Raw genomic sequence first — 20,000 nt, 5'->3', positions numbered from 1 at the left:
TGCGTCTTGTATAACAGAAGCGGTATTTGATTCTCCAACCAACCCCTACTTTTTTTACCCCCCCCCCCCCCCCCCCAAAAAAAAAATACAAACATTTGGGGCAGAAGGCCTGAACGAACATCTAGCTGTCGTATTATAGTGCTTTTTATCCTGATTAATTCATTTTGCATTTCGCTCACCCTTCGGTCCAATGAGCCGTTATATTTGCTGCAGCTGCACTACCCGTTTTTTTTTTTTTAATTATGCTTGCTGAGTCATTTTTTTTTTTAGTTGAAGACTATCTATATATTTGCTACTGCTGAGCCAGACATTTAAAGGGGGCAAAAAACTGCCATCTCAGCTCTTTTTACATAACTGCCATCTCAGCTCTTTTTACATAACTGCCATCTCAGCTCTTTTTACATAACTGCCATCTCAGCTCTTTTTACATAACTGCCATCTCAGCTCTTTTTACATAACTGCCATCTCAGCTCTTTTTACATAACTGCCATCTCAGCTCTTTTTACATAACTGCCATCTCAGCTCTTTTTACATAACTGCCATCTCAGCTCTTTTTACATAACTGCCATCTCATCTCTTTTTACATAACTGCCATCTCAGCTCTTTTTACATAACTGCCATCTCAGCTCTTTTTACATAACTGCCATCTCAGCTCTTTTTACATAACTGCCATCTCAGCTCTTTTTACATAACTGCCATCTCAGCTCTTTTTACATAACTGCCATCTCAGCTCTTTTTACATAACTGCCATCTCAGCTCTTTTTACATAACTGCCATCTCAGCTCTTTTTACATAACTGCCATCTCAGCTCTTTTTACATTTATTTTGTTCATGTTTTGTTTATCAAAGATGACTAGGTTTACCTTTCTTGAAGAAAGCGCTGCTCAAGCTCTGATGTGTTGTTCACATGAAGATATTGCTAACAGTTTTTCAATGAATTTTGTCGGTGAGACAAAAACATCAGGAAACTGCCCCATGTTCACAGACAAACAATTTTCAGACGAGCTAGATTGGAAACGGCCTGACTATAAACTATCTTTTGGGCATATGGCATGCCTTTTTTTTACATTTAGTCAAGTTTTGACTAAATGTTTTAACATAGAAGGCGAATCGAGACGAGGGTCGTGGTGTATGTATGTGTGTGTGTGTGTGTGTAGAGCGATTCAGAGTAAACTACTGGACCGATCTTTATGAAATTTGACATGAGAGTTCCTGGGTATGATATCCCCAGACGTTTTTTTTCAGTTTTTGGATTATTGTCTTTGATGACGTCATATCCTGCTTTTTGTAAAAGTTGAGGCGGCACTGTCACACCCTCATTTTGGTCATTAAAATTCTGAAAATTGTAATTAAAATTATTTTTTTATAAAACGATCCAAAATTACGTTCATCTTATTCTTCATCATTTTCTGATTCCAAAAACATATAAATATGTTATATTCGGATTAAAAACAAGCTCTGAAAAGTAAACATATAAAAATTATGATTAAAATAAAATTTCCGAAATCGATTTAGAGACAATTTTATCTTATTCCTTGTCGGTTTCTGATTCCAAAAACATATAGATATGATATGTTTGGATTAAAAACACGCTCAGAAAGTTAAAACAAAGAGAGGTACAGAAAAGCGTGCTATGCAGCACAGCGCAACCACTACCGCGCTAAACAGGCTCGTCAATTTCACTGCCTTTTGCACGAGCGGTGGACTACGGTCATTGTGAACAAATGCAGTGCGTTCAGTTTCAGTCTGTGAGTTCCACAGCTTGACTAAATGTAGTAACTTCGCCTTACGCGACTTTTTTTGGTTTAACTTAGCAACAGTGACAAATGTATCAGGAGTGTTTATTCTGTACGGGTGTTGTTTCAGTGAGTCTCTCTATCAGCCAGGAGAGACTTCTTTTTTTCAGGAATAGACGTTTTCTTGAAATAACTCTGTCAAGATGTTCAAGAGGTGTGGCTGAGTTAGAGCCCCAGCATGCGAGACAGAAGTGCTGCTCAGATGCTCAGATGCTCAGATGCTCACTGCGGCTTTTACCTGTGATCGTGACAAACAACTAACTCTGATGTGTAGCATGAGGTTATTCTGTGTGCGCTTAATATAAAAACTTATCTTTCTCAAATATATGCAGATCGGAGCCACAATTCGCTGCTGATTGTAGTTGCGTCGATAATATACTGTTCAAAAAAAGAAACGCATAGTTGCTACTTGCCAAATTTGTTTTATTTTTCGAAAAAATTAACAGAAAATCCAATATTTAGATTATTTGTTTGAAATTTGGTATGGACACAGTTGAATGCACACACAGTTCATTTGCATCTTCAAATTAATCAGTCAATCAATACGATTGGGTGCCGAGGCTGTCAAGTCAGTAGGGGGTGTGACTGCCTTGAGCAGCAACAACTGCCCGGCACCTTCTGGGCATGGACTGGATCAGATGCCGGATATCTTGCTGTGGGATGGTGTCCCACTCCTCCTGAAGTGCCTGCAATAGATCGCGGTGATTTGCCGGCGCTTCTTCTCGCCTGCGCACACGTCTGTCCAATTCATCCCAGAGGTGTTCTATCGGGTTCATGTCTTGCGACATGGATGGCCAGGGAAGCACCTGGACATGGTGGTCGGCGAGGAACTGGGTGGTGAGTCGTGCTGTGTGCGGGCGAGCGTTGTCCTGCTGGAATATGGCATCCTGGTCAGCCAGAAGAGGAAGGGCGTGTGGGCGCAGAATTTCCTCCACGTATCGCTGGGCAGTTATGCGCCCTTGGACATGCACCAGGGTGCTCCTTCCAGCGGTATTGATCGCCCCCCACACCATGACGCCTCCACCACCATGAACGGGTGCCTCATCCACACAGTTGGGCGCGTAACGTTCGTTTATTCTCCGGTAGACCCTCCTCCGACCATCATGTCGCTGGAGCAGGAAGTAGGACTCGTCGCTGAACCACACGTGTCTCCAGTGATTCCGGACGGTCCAGCGAAGGTGCTGGTTGCCCCACTGCACTCGGTTCTGGCGATGGCGGCGGGTGAGGACAGCTCCTCTGTGAGGTCTGCGAGCTCTCAAACCAGCTTCATGCAGGCGGTTCCGCACGGTCTGGTCCGATAATCGGTGTGGCCCGGGGAGAGCCTGGACAGAAGATGAGGCCGACAGGAAACGATTCCGGAGGTGGCGGAGCCGTATGTCAAAGCGGTCGTGAGCAGCAGTTGTCGCCCTTGGTCTTCCCGCTCGTGGCAAGTCAGCAACGGAGCCAGTGGCTTGAAACCTGACCCACAGTCTACTGATGGTGCTCTGGGACACGTGGAAGTGCCTGGCGATTGCACTTTGACTTTGGCCTGCTTGTAAACGACCCAATGCAATTTGGCGGTCTTCTCTGCTCAATCGGGCCATCTTTCGTCGCTGAAGTGTCGTCTGATTTCTTTGTGGCGAACAATCCGCTTTTATGGGTTTTGGAAGACATGGTGAGAGCTCAATATTCCCCGAGTTTCACGAGATTACACTGAAGCATGACGAGTGGTCATGCCAAATGAGCAATTTTGACATTGTAGCCACTGATAACGCACGCGTCACGTGCAGAGCTCACTTGTGGCAATGGACGAAAGGTCGACGACCAGATAAACATTTTCTGCAGTTTGGTGGATATCCTTGTAGCCATATAACTAAATTAACCAAATATTACAAGCTATGCGTTTCTTTTTTTGAACAGTATAGATGGCCTGCAGTGTTCACTGACAGCATGTTTTGGTTGAGGTCACGTGGGTTTGGCTTGAGGTCACGTGAGTTTAGAAAAACTAACGTGCTTTAGCGATCACTGCAAACAATCGGCAGCGAATCGTGGCTCTGATGTGCTTGAGGTCATGTGGGTTTGGCTTGAGGTCACGTGAGTTTAGAAAAACTAACATGTTTTAGCGATCACTGCAAGCAATCGGCAGCGAATCGTGGCTCTGATGTGCATGTGTTTTAAAGAAAAGGGTATCATACAAAGCGCACACAGAATAATCTACACATCATGGTTATTCAGACCTGTTTACTCATACGATTTCGCCGTATTTTGTACGCCAAGGTTCCAAGAATACGATAAATACGCTGGTTGATAAGAAAGTACGACTAGCTTCCAGTATCATACGCTTACAGTTTTATCATCGGTGCGACGGACGTTGTATTGGAATTTCACTGCTAACAGTTTTACGTCGATCACATGATTAAGAAGCACCTCTACCTGGTAAGAAAATACACTCAATATTTTGAAAATACACTAAGTCTCTGAGGAAAATACACCAACTGTTTAAATTTGGTAAACAGGTCTGGTTATTTCCGAAGATAGTCTGTTGCCAGGAGGTTGCTTGGATTTTGTGGAATGCTTGTTACTGATGCTGGCAGTGGGGGAGGGGAAAGACGACCATTGAAATGTAGCGCCATATCATGCAGAGAGGAATGCTTGTTACTGATGCTGGCAGTGGGGGAGGGGAAAGACGACCATTGAAATGTAGCGCCATCTCATGCACAGAGGAATGCTTGTTACTGATGCTGGCAGTGGGGCAGGGGAAAGACGACCATTGAAATGTAGCGCCATCTCATGCACAGAGGAATGAAGGAAAGTTGTTATGGTTTCAGTTGTACAAATCAGGCTGGTCGTACCACACAGAGTTCTACAAGAGCTGCTCCTACATCCAGCCAGTGTCCACTGTGGAAGCCACCATGCACAAGTGTATCACCGATGGTAAGTGTATCACCGATGGTAAGTGTATCACCGATGGTAAGTGTATCACCGATGGTAAGTGTATCACCGATGGTAAGTGTATCACTGATGGTAAGTGTATCACCGATGGTAAGTGTATCACCGATGGTAAGTGTATCACCGATGGTAAGTGTATCACCGATGGTAAGTGTATCACCGATGGTAAGTGTATCACCGATGGTAAGTGTATCACCGATGGTAAGTGTATCACCGATGGTAAGTGTATCACCGATGGTAAGTGTATCACCGATGGTAAGTGTATCACCGATGGTAAGTGTATCACCGATGGTAAGTGTATCACCGATGGTAAGTGTATCACCGATGGTAAGTGTATCACCGATGGTAAGTGTATCACCGATGGTAAGTGTATCACCGATGGTAAGTGTATCACCGATGGTAAGTGTATCACCGATGGTAAGTGTAATGTGGGAATCTTGTCTTGATGAAAGAAACATTTTCAAAGCTTTCGAGAAGATGGTGAGACGATTGACTATCATGTCACTATCAGTGTGGGTTTAATGGTGAGACGATTGACTATCATGTCACTATCAGTGTGGGTTTAATGGTGAGACGATTGACTATCATGTCACTATCAGTGTGGGTTTAATGGTGAGACGATTGACTATCATGTCACTATCAGTGTGGGTTTAATGGTGAGACGATTGACTATCATGTCACTATCAGTGTGGGTTTAATGGTGAGACGATTGACTATCATGTCACTATCAGTGTGGGTTTAATGGTGAGACGATTGACTATCATGTCACTATCAGTGTGGGTTTAATGGTGAGACGATTGACTATCATGTCACTATCAGTGTGGGTTTAATGGTGAGACGATTGACTATCATGTCACTATCAGTGTGGGTTTAATGGTGAGACGATTGACTATCATGTCACTATCAGTGTGGGTTTAATGGTGAGACGATTGACTATCATGTCACTATCAGTGTGGGTTTAATGGTGAGACGATTGACTATCATGTCACTATCAGTGTGGGTTTAATGGTGAGACGATTGACTATCATGTCACTATCAGTGTGGGTTTAATGGTGAGACGATTGACTATCATGTCACTATCAGTGTGGGTTTAATGGTGAGACGATTGACTATCATGTCACTATCAGTGTGGGTTTAATGGTGAGACGATTGACTATCATGTCACTATCAGTGTGGGTTTAATGGTGAGACGATTGACTATCATGTCACTATCAGTGTGGGTTTAATGGTGAGACGATTGACTATCATGTCACTATCAGTGTGGGTTTAATGGTGAGACGATTGACTATCATGTCACTATCAGTGTGGGTTTAATGGTGAGACGATTGACTATCATGTCACTATCAGTGTGGGTTTAATGGTGAGACGATTGACTATCATGTCACTATCAGTGTGGGTTTAATGGTGAGACGATTGACTATCATGTCACTATCAGTGTGGGTTTAATGGTGAGACGATTGACTATCATGTCACTATCAGTGTGGGTTTAATGGTGAGACGATTGACTATCATGTCACTATCAGTGTGGGTTTAATGGTGAGACGATTGACTATCATGTCACTATCAGTGTGGGTTTAATGGTGAGACGATTGACTATCATGTCACTATCAGTGTGGGTTTAATGGTGAGACGATTGACTATCATGTCACTATCAGTGTGGGTTTAATGGTGAGACGATTGACTATCATGTCACTATCAGTGTGGGTTTAATGGTGAGACGATTGACTATCATGTCACTATCAGTGTGGGTTTAATGGTGAGACGATTGACTATCATGTCACTATCAGTGTGGGTTTAATGGTGAGACGATTGACTATCATGTCACTATCAGTGTGGGTTTAATGGTGAGACGATTGACTATCATGTCACTATCAGTGTGGGTTTAATGGTGAGACGATTGACTATCATGTCACTATCAGTGTGGGTTTAATGGTGAGACGATTGACTATCATGTCACTATCAGTGTGGGTTTAATGGTGAGACGATTGACTATCATGTCACTATCAGTGTGGGTTTAATGGTGAGACGATTGACTATCATGTCACTATCAGTGTGGGTTTAATGGTGAGACGATTGACTATCATGTCACTATCAGTGTGGGTTTAATGGTGAGACGATTGACTATCATGTCACTATCAGTGTGGGTTTAATGGTGAGACGATTGACTATCATGTCACTATCAGTGTGGGTTTAATGGTGAGACGATTGACTATCATGTCACTATCAGTGTGGGTTTAATGGTGAGACGATTGACTATCATGTCACTATCAGTGTGGGTTTAATGGTGAGACGATTGACTATCATGTCACTATCAGTGTGGGTTTAATGGTGAGACGATTGACTATCATGTCACTATCAGTGTGGGTTTAATGGTGAGACGATTGACTATCATGTCACTATCAGTGTGGGTTTAATGGTGAGACGATTGACTATCATGTCACTATCAGTGTGGGTTTAATGGTGAGACGATTGACTATCATGTCACTATCAGTGTGGGTTTAATGGTGAGACGATTGACTATCATGTCACTATCAGTGTGGGTTTAATGGTGAGACGATTGACTATCATGTCACTATCAGTGTGGGTTTAATGGTGAGACGATTGACTATCATGTCACTATCAGTGTGGGTTTAATGGTGAGACGATTGACTATCATGTCACTATCAGTGTGGGTTTAATGGTGAGACGATTGACTATCATGTCACTATCAGTGTGGGTTTAATGGTGAGACGATTGACTATCATGTCACTATCAGTGTGGGTTTAATGGTGAGACGATTGACTATCATGTCACTATCAGTGTGGGTTTAATGGTGAGACGATTGACTATCATGTCACTATCAGTGTGGGTTTAATGGTGAGACGATTGACTATCATGTCACTATCAGTGTGGGTTTAATGGTGAGACGATTGACTATCATGTCACTATCAGTGTGGGTTTAATGGTGAGACGATTGACTATCATGTCACTATCAGTGTGGGTTTAATGGTGAGACGATTGACTATCATGTCACTATCAGTGTGGGTTTAATGGTGAGACGATTGACTATCATGTCACTATCAGTGTGGGTTTAATGGTGAGACGATTGACTATCATGTCACTATCAGTGTGGGTTTAATGGTGAGACGATTGACTATCATGTCACTATCAGTGTGGGTTTAATGGTGAGACGATTGACTATCATGTCACTATCAGTGTGGGTTTAATGGTGAGACGATTGACTATCATGTCACTATCAGTGTGGGTTTAATGGTGAGACGATTGACTATCATGTCACTATCAGTGTGGGTTTAATGGTGAGACGATTGACTATCATGTCACTATCAGTGTGGGTTTAATGGTGAGACGATTGACTATCATGTCACTATCAGTGTGGGTTTAATGGTGAGACGATTGACTATCATGTCACTATCAGTGTGGGTTTAATGGTGAGACGATTGACTATCATGTCACTATCAGTGTGGGTTTAATGGTGAGACGATTGACTATCATGTCACTATCAGTGTGGGTTTAATGGTGAGACGATTGACTATCATGTCACTATCAGTGTGGGTTTAATGGTGAGACGATTGACTATCATGTCACTATCAGTGTGGGTTTAATGGTGAGACGATTGACTATCATGTCACTATCAGTGTGGGTTTAATGGTGAGACGATTGACTATCATGTCACTATCAGTGTGGGTTTAATGGTGAGACGATTGACTATCATGTCACTATCAGTGTGGGTTTAATGGTGAGACGATTGACTATCATGTCACTATCAGTGTGGGTTTAATGGTGAGACGATTGACTATCATGTCACTATCAGTGTGGGTTTAATGGTGAGACGATTGACTATCATGTCACTATCAGTGTGGGTTTAATGGTGAGACGATTGACTATCATGTCACTATCAGTGTGGGTTTAATGGTGAGACGATTGACTATCATGTCACTATCAGTGTGGGTTTAATGGTGAGACGATTGACTATCATGTCACTATCAGTGTGGGTTTAATGGTGAGACGATTGACTATCATGTCACTATCAGTGTGGGTTTAATGGTGAGACGATTGACTATCATGTCACTATCAGTGTGGGTTTAATGGTGAGACGATTGACTATCATGTCACTATCAGTGTGGGTTTAATGGTGAGACGATTGACTATCATGTCACTATCAGTGTGGGTTTAATGGTGAGACGATTGACTATCATGTCACTATCAGTGTGGGTTTAATGGTGAGACGATTGACTATCATGTCACTATCAGTGTGGGTTTAATGGTGAGACGATTGACTATCATGTCACTATCAGTGTGGGTTTAATGGTGAGACGATTGACTATCATGTCACTATCAGTGTGGGTTTAATGGTGAGACGATTGACTATCATGTCACTATCAGTGTGGGTTTAATGGTGAGACGATTGACTATCATGTCACTATCAGTGTGGGTTTAATGGTGAGACGATTGACTATCATGTCACTATCAGTGTGGGTTTAATGGTGAGACGATTGACTATCATGTCACTATCAGTGTGGGTTTAATGGTGAGACGATTGACTATCATGTCACTATCAGTGTGGGTTTAATGGTGAGACGATTGACTATCATGTCACTATCAGTGTGGGTTTAATGGTGAGACGATTGACTATCATGTCACTATCAGTGTGGGTTTAATGGTGAGACGATTGACTATCATGTCACTATCAGTGTGGGTTTAATGGTGAGACGATTGACTATCATGTCACTATCAGTGTGGGTTTAATGGTGAGACGATTGACTATCATGTCACTATCAGTGTGGGTTTAATGGTGAGACGATTGACTATCATGTCACTATCAGTGTGGGTTTAATGGTGAGACGATTGACTATCATGTCACTATCAGTGTGGGTTTAATGGTGAGACGATTGACTATCATGTCACTATCAGTGTGGGTTTAATGGTGAGACGATTGACTATCATGTCACTATCAGTGTGGGTTTAATGGTGAGACGATTGACTATCATGTCACTATCAGTGTGGGTTTAATGGTGAGACGATTGACTATCATGTCACTATCAGTGTGGGTTTAATGGTGAGACGATTGACTATCATGTCACTATCAGTGTGGGTTTAATGGTGAGACGATTGACTATCATGTCACTATCAGTGTGGGTTTAATGGTGAGACGATTGACTATCATGTCACTATCAGTGTGGGTTTAATGGTGAGACGATTGACTATCATGTCACTATCAGTGTGGGTTTAATGGTGAGACGATTGACTATCATGTCACTATCAGTGTGGGTTTAATGGTGAGACGATTGACTATCATGTCACTATCAGTGTGGGTTTAATGGTGAGACGATTGACTATCATGTCACTATCAGTGTGGGTTTAATGGTGAGACGATTGACTATCATGTCACTATCAGTGTGGGTTTAATGGTGAGACGATTGACTATCATGTCACTATCAGTGTGGGTTTAATGGTGAGACGATTGACTATCATGTCACTATCAGTGTGGGTTTAATGGTGAGACGATTGACTATCATGTCACTATCAGTGTGGGTTTAATGGTGAGACGATTGACTATCATGTCACTATCAGTGTGGGTTTAATGGTGAGACGATTGACTATCATGTCACTATCAGTGTGGGTTTAATGGTGAGACGATTGACTATCATGTCACTATCAGTGTGGGTTTAATGGTGAGACGATTGACTATCATGTCACTATCAGTGTGGGTTTAATGATAAAGGTTCTTTTCAGCCCCATTTGTTTTACTTCTAGATTTCTAGCTGACTTTCTTACTACTTTCTTTAACTTCTTTCTTTAAAGTCTGTCGTTAATTGGGCGAAAGTCTGTCGTTAATTGGGCGAAAGTCTGTCGTTAATTGGGCCAAAGTCTGTCGTTAATTGGGCCAAAGTCTGTCGTTAATTGGGCCAAAGTCTGTCGTTAATTGGGCCAAAGTCTGTCGTTAATTGGGCCAAAGTCTGTCGTTAATTGGGCGAAAGTCTGTCGTTAATTGGGCGAAAGTCTGTCGTTAATTGGGCGAAAGTCTGTCGTTAATTGGGCGAAAGTCTGTCGTTAATTGGGCCAAAGTCTGTCGTTAATTGGGCGAAAGTCTGTCGTTAATTGGGCGAAAGTCTGTCGTTAAGTCTGTCGTTAATTGGGCGAAAGTCTGTCGTTAATTGGGCGAAAGTCTGTCGTTAATTGGGCGAAAGTCTGTCGTTAATTGGGCGAAAGCAACTTCGCGAAGTACCCTTGGAAAAGCTTGCTGCACGAAGCTATAGCACTGAGTTTTGGTACAAAGACTTTGTGAAGTCGACTTCAGGCTCAGTTAAGGACAGTCTGAAGGTTTTGTCTATAACAGCTTGTATCTTTTGAGCCATGAGCAAGCCAATAGAAGAAAACTCAAGAAAATAACTTTGTTGGGTTTGTGTTATGGATTATGTATGAGTCAGTGAATATCACACATGCACTTGTTCACGTTTTACACACCCCTCGCTAGTGGCTGCCTATAATGTCACGTGGGAAAGTCTGACTCAATGAAAGCCAGAGAATCCACTCTGTCATAACCCATACAACCCTGACAGAGTTATTTCCCAAGATCCTCTATTGACTTCCCTTTTTACATTCAGCAACGTAATGACTGAATATATACATTTTTGTGTTAATATTCAGGTGAAAGCGAAATAGCTATTCTTTCATTTGACAAGTAAATCAAATGATGTCAGGGGGTAGATATGCTTTTGCTTAATTTGTTTGTTTCATTGTTACGTCAGAGCTAGCTGTAAGGGTTAAATTTGATGTCCTTGATGTTTAGTTGATGAGCCGTGCCAGCTGGGGTGCAAAGGTCTGTCGTTTTGCACCAACTTCAACCACAGACCCACCGAGCTGTTTCGCAGTTGTTCCCGTGAAGCCGACAGGGCTGCAAAGAAAGCTTTCGAGCTCTGGCAAAACGGCCTCATACATCTACCTCAAATGAAAATACCGGTCAAAGGTAAGATTGTTCTTGTGTTTAAAGCTTTGTTAAATTGAAATTGTAAGCTTTGGTCTGGAAACTGCAAGCTTTGGTCTGAGTTGATGAGCTGTATTGTTCTGGAGGTATACTGCGAAACTCCCTTTTTAAGACAATCACAAATCTGAGCAAATCACATCTTAAAAGTGGGGGGGGGGGGGGGCTTAAACTGGAAGAAGAGTTGTAGCTGCAATGAACTCTCAATCACTGATCCCATCACCAGCCAGTGTCATAGGGCGACTGCACTGACAACTCTTTATACAGCTGTATGCATCTCTATTTGGCTGGCCCCTGCTCTTCTTCTTCTTCTTCGTTCATGGGCTGAGACTCCCATGTTCACTCATGTTTTTAGCACAAGTGGATGTTTACGTGTATGACCGTTGTTACCCCGCCTTTCAGGCAGCATGCGCCGATTTTGGGGGAGGCATGCTGGGTATTTTTGTGTTTCTATAACCCACCGAACTCTGACATGGATTACAGGATCTTTTCCGTGCGCACTTGGTCTTGTGCTTGCATGTACACACGAAGGGGGTTAAGTCACTAGCAGGTCTGGTCACTAGCAGGTCTGCACATAACTTGAGTTGACCTGGGAGATCGAAAAAATCTCCACTCTTAACCCACCAGGCGGCAGCGACCGGGATTTGAACTCACGACCTCCCGATTAGGAGGCCGACTTCTTACCACCACGCCACTGCTCTCGTTGGCTGGCCCCAAAGGTTAACCTCTTACTACAGGTGTCTTTGTACTGTCATGCAGGTCACTTCAGCTCTTTGTTCAGTGTCATGCAGGTCACTTCAGCTCTTTGTTCAGTGTCATGCAGGTCACTTCAGGTCTTTGTACTGTCATGCAGGTCACTTCAGGTCTTTGTACTGTCATGCAGGTCACTTCAGCTCTTTGTACTGTCATGCAGGTCACTTCAGCTCTTTGTTCAGTGTCATGCAGGCCACTTCAGGTCTTTGTACTGTCATGCAGGTCACTTCAGGTCTTTGTACTGTCATGCAGGTCACTTCAGGTCTTTGTACTGTCATGCAGGTCACTTCAGGTCTTTGTACTGTCATGCAGGTCACTTCAGCTCTTTGTTCAGTGTCATGCAGGTCACTTCAGGTCTTTGTACTGTCATGCAGGTCACTTCAGGTCTTTGTACTGTCATGCAGGTCACTTCAGGTCTTTGTACTGTCATGCAGGTCACTTCAGCTCTTTGTTCAGTGTCAGTGCAGGTCACTTCAGGTCTTTGTACTGTCATGCAGGTCACTTCAGGTCTTTGTACTGTCATGCAGGTCACTTCAGGTCTTTGTACTGTCATGCAGGTCACTTCAGGTCTTTGTACTGTCATGCAGGTCACTTCAGGTCTTTGTACCGTCATGCAGGTCACTTCAGGTCTTTGTACTGTCATGCGCGTCACTTCAGTTCTTTATTCAAATTGTATGTTGGTGATAAGGTTTTGTTTTGCTGCTAACATTGTATTTTCATGCAGATGATTTGACTTGCAGATGTGCGTACTTGTGAACCAGAGAAGTGGAAAGCCATTGCATGTGCTCTACAGGTCAAACCTTGTCTGAAGCAACCCTTCCTTCTGTCGTTGTGCAAGTAAGTTAATATCGCTCGGTTGTGTTTGTTATAAACTCAGCCGTGCTTTATAAAAAGAATACTGCCACTTTATTTCAAGCACGGGTTTTGTTACTTAACACACCATCAGCTTATGCAACAAAACTAGCCCATGGACAAAAACATACTCACACATTCAAACACACATACACGAACACATGCATAGACACACACACACACATTCACTCACGCTCACCCACACATACACACATTTCAGGCTATCTTTTCAAAGTTTAGTAAAAGCCAATATACGATTTTCGGAAAGAACTCTGTTGTGTTTGTATCCTGGGGGTTGTGACAGAGTGAACACCCTTGCTTTACCTCTGATGAATGAAATTACTTGTGCTCCTGTCCACGTGTTTCCGACACACCCCTTGCTGGTGATTGGCCCTCCAATGTTTGTCCGACACACCCCTTGCTAGTGATTGGCCGCTCCAATGATTGTCCGACACACCCCTTGCAAGTGATTGGCCGCTCCAATGTTTGTCCGACACACCCCTTGCTAGTGATTGGCCGCTCCAATGATTGTCCGACACACCCCTTGCTTGTGATTGGCCGCTCCAATGATTGTCCGACACACCCCTTGCTAGTGATTGGCCGCTCCAATGATTGTCCGACACACCCCTTGCTAGTGATTGGCCGCTCTAATGATTGTCCGACACACCCCTTGCTAGTGATTGGCCGCTCCAATGTTTGTCCGGGTAAAAATCAAGGGTATTCACTCTTTCACAGCCCAACAGAGTTATTTTGGAATTCATCTATAAATAATATGTGTCACAGAATAAACATAATGGTTTCATAACCTGTTGTTTTCAGAGAGGACTGTATCGACATTCTCAACAAGTGCGTGGATCACAAGCGTTTGAGCAATGAGCAGTCGGTACCACAGCTGTGCAACACCCTACCGTCTGCCAACACCCCTGGCGCCTGCATTCCTCTGGCACACCACCTCAGTAAGACTTTACTTTCTTTTTGTGTCACAGTTTGTCTCAAGAATAGTGTGACTGTATTGTCATTTTTATTGTGTTAAAAACAACAATAAAAAAAATAAAAATTAAAAATATTGTTGAGACATACAAAAAATTAAGATACGATGTATCTTGATTTTTTTATATCTCAACAATATTTTTTATTTTTTTTATTTTTTATTGTGTTGTTTTTCTTTGAAAGAAATAGAATGTAGAAAGCTTGAGATTGAAGAAACAACTCCTGACTGGGCTGAGTTCATTTTCTGTTCATTATCTCATTATAATTTCTATATCTGATTCACTTCAAAGCCTGCTGGGTCCCTGTATTAATGAATGCTTTATTTTGTCTAAGATTAAATGTGACCCTTCACCACGGAATGAGTCGCATGTCACATTTGCATGATTTTCATATTTTTACATTTTCCTAAAGAGTTTTTTATGCTCTATCCAGTGGTGAAACCCGTTTTAGAAAAGAGCGAAAACTGTTTGAGTTATAAGCCTGTGACTAAGGTGACCCTCACACTGTTACCAGACACTCCCCGGACTTATATTAAGCCTAGCGCAAAACCGCGCGAGATGACATGCGACTCATTTCGTGGTGGAGGGTCACAAATGTGCCCGTAACTAACCATCGTAACTAACCATCGTAACTAACCTTTGTGTTTTTCTGTTCTTGTTTTTTTGTCAATTGTGTAGGTGTATTATGCACCGCCATTGTAGTTTCTGAAGTTAGTGATATTAAAGTAAATTTTTTCAAATAAAAAAATAAAAATTAATATAAAAATGACATTTTTTACCACCAGGGGTCAGCCCGTACAGCCAGCAGGAGGAGGAGGTGACCCACCCCTGTAACCCCCACCCCTGTCGTAAGGACGAGGTGTGTGAGATACGACGTCGCAAGTGCAAGCATCCCGACAGCTGCGCACAGTTCATCTGTAAATCTGGTAAGAACAGGTTCTTTCTTGTTTCACTCTTTCTTTCTTTCTTGTTTCACTCTTTCTTGTTTCACTCTTTTTTGTTTCACTCTTTCTTGTTTCACTCTTTCTTGTTTCACTCTTTCTTGTTTCACTCTTTCTTTCTTGTTTTACTCTTTCTTGTTTCACTCTTTCTTGTTTCACTCTTTCTTGTTTCACTCTTTCTTGTTTCACTCTTTCTTTCTTGTTTCACTCTTTCTTGTTTCACTCTTTCTTTCTTGTTTCACTCTTTCTTGTTTCACTCTTTCTTGTTTCACTCTTTCTTGTTTCACTCTTTTTTGTTTCACTCTTTCTTGTTTCACTCTTTCTTTCTTGTTTCACTCTTTCTTGTTTCACTCTTTCTTTCTTGTTTCACTCTTTCTTGTTTCACTCTTTCTTGTTTCACTCTTTCTTGTTTCACTCTTTCTTGTTTCACTCTTTCTTGTTTCACTCTTTCTTTCTTGTTTCACTCTTTCTTGTTTCACTCTTTCTTGTTTCACTCTTTCTTGTTTCACTCTTTCTTTCTTGTTTCACTCTTTCTTGTTTCACTCTTTCTTGTTTCACTCTTTCTTTCTTGTTTCACTCTTTCTTTCTTGTTTCACTCTTTCTTGTTTCACTCTTTCTTGTTTCACTCTTTCTTGTTTTACTCTTTCTTGTTTCACTCTTTCTTGTTTCACTCTTTCTTTCTTGTTTCACTCTTTCTTGTTTCACTCTTTCTTTCTTGTTTCACTCTTTCTTGTTTCACTCTTTCTTGTTTCACTCTTTCTTTCTTGTTTCACTCTTTCTTGTTTCACTCTTTCTTGTTTCACTCTTTCTTGTTTCACTCTTTCTTTCTTGTTTCACTCTTTCTTGTTTCACTCTTTCTTGTTTCACTCTTTCTTGTTTCACTCTTTCTTTCTTGTTTCACTCTTTCTTGTTTCACTCTTTCTTGTTTCACTCTTTCTTGTTTCACTCTTTCTTTCTTGTTTCACTCTTTCTTGTTTCACTCTTTCTTGTTTCACTCTTTCTTGTTTCACTCTTTCTTTCTTGTTTCACTCTTTCTTGTTTCACTCTTTCTTGTTTCACTCTTTCTTGTTTCACTCTTTCTTTCTTGTTTCACTCTTTCTTGTTTCACTCTTTCTTGTTTCACTCTTTCTTGTTTCACTCTTTCTTGTTTCACTCTTTCTTGTTTCACTCTTTCTTGTTTCACTCTTTCTTTCTTGTTTACCTCTTTCTTGTTTCACTCTTTCTTTCTTGTTTCACTCTTTCTTGTTTCACTCTTTCTTGTTTCACTCTTTCTTGTTTCACTTTTTCTTGTTTCACTCTTTCTTTCTTGTTTACCTCTTTCTTGTTTCACTCTTTCTTGTTTCACTCTTTCTTTCTTGTTTCACTCTTTCTTGTTTCACTCTTTCTTTCTTGTTTCACTCTTTCTTGTTTCACTCTTTCTTGTTTCACTCTTTCTTGTTTCACTCTTTCTTGTTTCACTCTTTCTTGTTTCACTCTTTCTTTCTTGTTTCACTCTTTCTTGTTTCACTCTTTCTTGTTTCACTCTTTCTTGTTTCACTCTTTCTTGTTTCACTCTTTCTTGTTTCACTCTTTCTTGTTTCACTCTTTCTTGTTTCACTCTTTCTTGTTTCACTCTTTCTTGTTTCACTCTTTCTTGTTTCACTCTTTCTTGTTTCACTCTTTCTTGTTTCACTCTTTCTTGTTTCACTCTTTCTTGTTTCACTCTTTGTTTCTTTCTTTCTTGTTTCACTCTTTCTTTCTTTCTTACCTTTTTTTTCTCTTTTTTTCTTGCTTGCTTTTTTGCTTTCTTTCTCTCCTTATTTGCAGTACATGTACTTATGCTCTTCTTCTTCTGCGTTCGTGGGCTGAAACTCCTACGGACACTCGTGTTTTTGCACGAGTGGAATTTTACGTGTATGACCGTTTTTTACCCCGCCATTTAGGCAGCCATACGCCGTTTTCGGAGGAATACTTATGCTCTTCATTCTTGTCTCTTTTTCCCTGATATTTTCTTACTGTGCTCATCTCTTCTGTCCCTTTCTTCCTCTTTCCTGACTTCTTTTGCCATCTCTCTGTCCCTTTGAACATATCTGGTTGACATTTTTGTGTACAGAATTTTTTTTACCCCGCATATCTTTTCGGTACAAAAGAACATTTCTTCAGAATCTAAATTTCCGTCTTAAAATTGCCTTGTGAGAAAATTGATCGTGTGTGTCTTACCATCTTAAAACTGCTTTTGTAACTCTCAGATCCATTCTTCTCACAACTGCTTTTGTAACTCTCAGATCCATTCTTCTCACAACTGCTTTTGTAACTCTCAGATCCATTCTTCTCACAACTGCTTTTGTAACTCTCAGATCCATTCTTCTCACAACTGCTTTTGTAACTCTCAGATCCATTCTTCTCACAACTGCTTTTGTAACTCTCAGATCCATTCTTCTCACAACTGCTTTTGTAACTCCCAGATCCATTCTTCTCACAACTGCCAATTTGCATCCTAAACTTTGTGATTTTTATTGAATTAATTAGATTTTCTGGTTTTCTACCTTGGAATAATCTATTTAATTCTTTGTTTATTAATTTTGGTTTCTTTCTTTCTTTATTTATTCACTTATTGACTGTGCTGCACACAGCGTGTTCGCTAGGCCAAGTGTCGTCCATGCTGGTGGCCACAGGGACGTATGTTCGAATCCCCAACCCCGACAGCAGCTCTGCGGACACGGACTGTTTCCTGGGCTGTCGCTGTGACAGCAAGGGGGAGCTGGAGCACTGCAGGCCTCTCACCTGTCTGCACAAACGATCCTGCATGCTGGGCACAGGTAACGAGCAAGGTAAGGGAATTATTTTGTTCATTTCTAGCAGATTTGTGTACAGTCGAACCGCAGCCCAGGCGACTTCCTCTTGATAACACCCCCCTGCCCATTATGACCACCCAAGAGAAACCCTGATGAGGTTCTGTCCCGTATAATTCACCTTTCCATAACTGTCCGTGTCGAGGTTCTGTGTCATTCGGTAAGTCAGTTATTAATTGGGCGAAGTTGATTTTCTGATGCCTACTGCATGAAGCCTACTGCACGAAGCCTACTGCACGAAGCTTTGGCAGTGAATTTTTGGTAAAAAGATTTTGCAAAATCAACTTCAGTCTCAATTAAGGAGGGCTTTCAGTAGTGAAAGAAATATTAAAGAAACAATAATAATAATAATGACAGCTTTTTTAGCGCGAACCACAGTAATCTATGCTCTCCCCGCGCTTTACATATTAATTATGAATACAAAAAAACATCAAATAAAAACAAAGAGGTTAAAAAGGATGTTCTGTATGGTTTCAGATCATGGATCCCACTTCTTGTTGGACAAGAGTCAGTGCATCTGTCATGACGGCACGCTGGTCTGTTCACAGCAAACCTGTCCGGCCAACAACCTCCCAGCCCACCTTTCAGGTAATCATCAACCTTTCTTCCTCTCAGCCCACCTCTCAGGTAATCATCAACCTTTCTTCCTCCCAGCCCACCTCTCAGGTAACCATCAACCTTTCTTCCTCCCAGCCCACCTCTCAGGTAACCATCAACCTTTCTTCCTCCCAGCCCACCTCTCAGGTAACCATCAACCTTTCTTCCTCCCAGCCCACCTGTCAGGTAACCATCAACCTTTCTTCCTCCCAGCCCACCTCTCAGGTAACCATCAACCTTTCTTCCTCCCAGCCCACCTGTCAGGTAACCATCAACCTTTCTTCCTCTCAGCCCACCTCTCAGGTAACCATCAACCTTTCTTCCTCCCAGCCCACCTCTCAGGTAACCATCAACCTTTCTTCCTCCCAGCCCACCTCTCAGGTAACCATCAACCTTTCTTCCTCTCAGCCCACCTCTCAGGTAACCATCAACCTTTCTTCCTCTCAGCCCACCTCTCAGGTAATCATCAACCTTTCTTCCTCTCAGCCCACCTCTCAGGTAATCATCAACCTTTCTTCCTCCCAGCCCACCTGTCAGGTAACCATCAAGCTTTCTTCCTCTCAGCCCACCTCTCAGGTAACCATCAACCTTTCTTCCTCCCAGCCCACCTGTCAGGTAACCATCAACCTTTCTTCCTCTCAGCCCACCTCTCAGGTAATCATCAACCTTTCTTCCTCCCAGCCCACCTCTCAGGTAATCATCAACCTTTCTTCCTCTCAGCCCACCTGTCAGGTAACCTTCAACCTTTCTTCCTCTCAGCCCACCTCTCAGGTAACCTTCAACCTTTCTTCCTCTCAGCCCACCTCTCAGGTAATCATCAACCTTTCTTCCTCCCAGCCCACCTTTCAGGTAACCATCAACCTTTCTTCCTCCCAGCCCACCTCTCAGGTAATCATCAACCTTTCTTCCTCCCAGCCCACCTCTCAGGTAATCATCAACCTTTCTTCCTCTCAGCCCACCTGTCAGGTAACCTTCAACCTTTCTTCCTCTCAGCCCACCTCTCAGGTAACCTTCAACCTTTCTTCCTCTCAGCCCACCTCTCAGGTAATCATCAACCTTTCTTCCTCTCAGCCCACCTGTCAGGTAACCATCAACCTTTCTTCCTCTCAGCCCACCTCTCAGGTAACCATCAACCTTTCTTCCTCTCAGCCCACCTCTCAGGTAACCATCAACCTTTCTTCCTCTCAGCCCACCTGTCAGGTAACCTTCAACCTTTCTTCCTCTCAGCCCACCTCTCAGGTAACCTTCAACCTTTCTTCCTCTCAGCCCACCTCTCAGGTAATCATCAACCTTTCTTCCTCTCAGCCCACCTGTCAGGTAATCATCAACCT

General features: G+C 42.3%; 1 protein-coding gene across 1 annotated transcript in view; it reads left to right on the top strand.

Moving 5' to 3' along the window:
* Positions 1-20,000, top strand: part of LOC138981023 (reversion-inducing cysteine-rich protein with Kazal motifs-like) — a 138,853-nt gene that overhangs the window by 99,662 nt on the left and 19,191 nt on the right. Inside the window, exons 10-16 of the mRNA XM_070353819.1 lie at positions 4,604-4,709; positions 11,515-11,691; positions 13,200-13,296; positions 14,131-14,267; positions 15,086-15,226; positions 17,854-18,051; positions 18,550-18,660. Of these exons, the coding sequence (XP_070209920.1) occupies positions 4,604-4,709; positions 11,515-11,691; positions 13,200-13,296; positions 14,131-14,267; positions 15,086-15,226; positions 17,854-18,051; positions 18,550-18,660 (967 nt within the window). The remainder of the gene's footprint in view (positions 1-4,603; positions 4,710-11,514; positions 11,692-13,199; positions 13,297-14,130; positions 14,268-15,085; positions 15,227-17,853; positions 18,052-18,549; positions 18,661-20,000) is intronic.

This window comes from Littorina saxatilis, linkage group LG12, assembly GCF_037325665.1.
Source record: "Littorina saxatilis isolate snail1 linkage group LG12, US_GU_Lsax_2.0, whole genome shotgun sequence".
Taxonomy (NCBI): domain Eukaryota; kingdom Metazoa; phylum Mollusca; class Gastropoda; order Littorinimorpha; family Littorinidae; genus Littorina; species Littorina saxatilis.
This window is presented reverse-complemented; position numbering and strand designations above follow the sequence as displayed.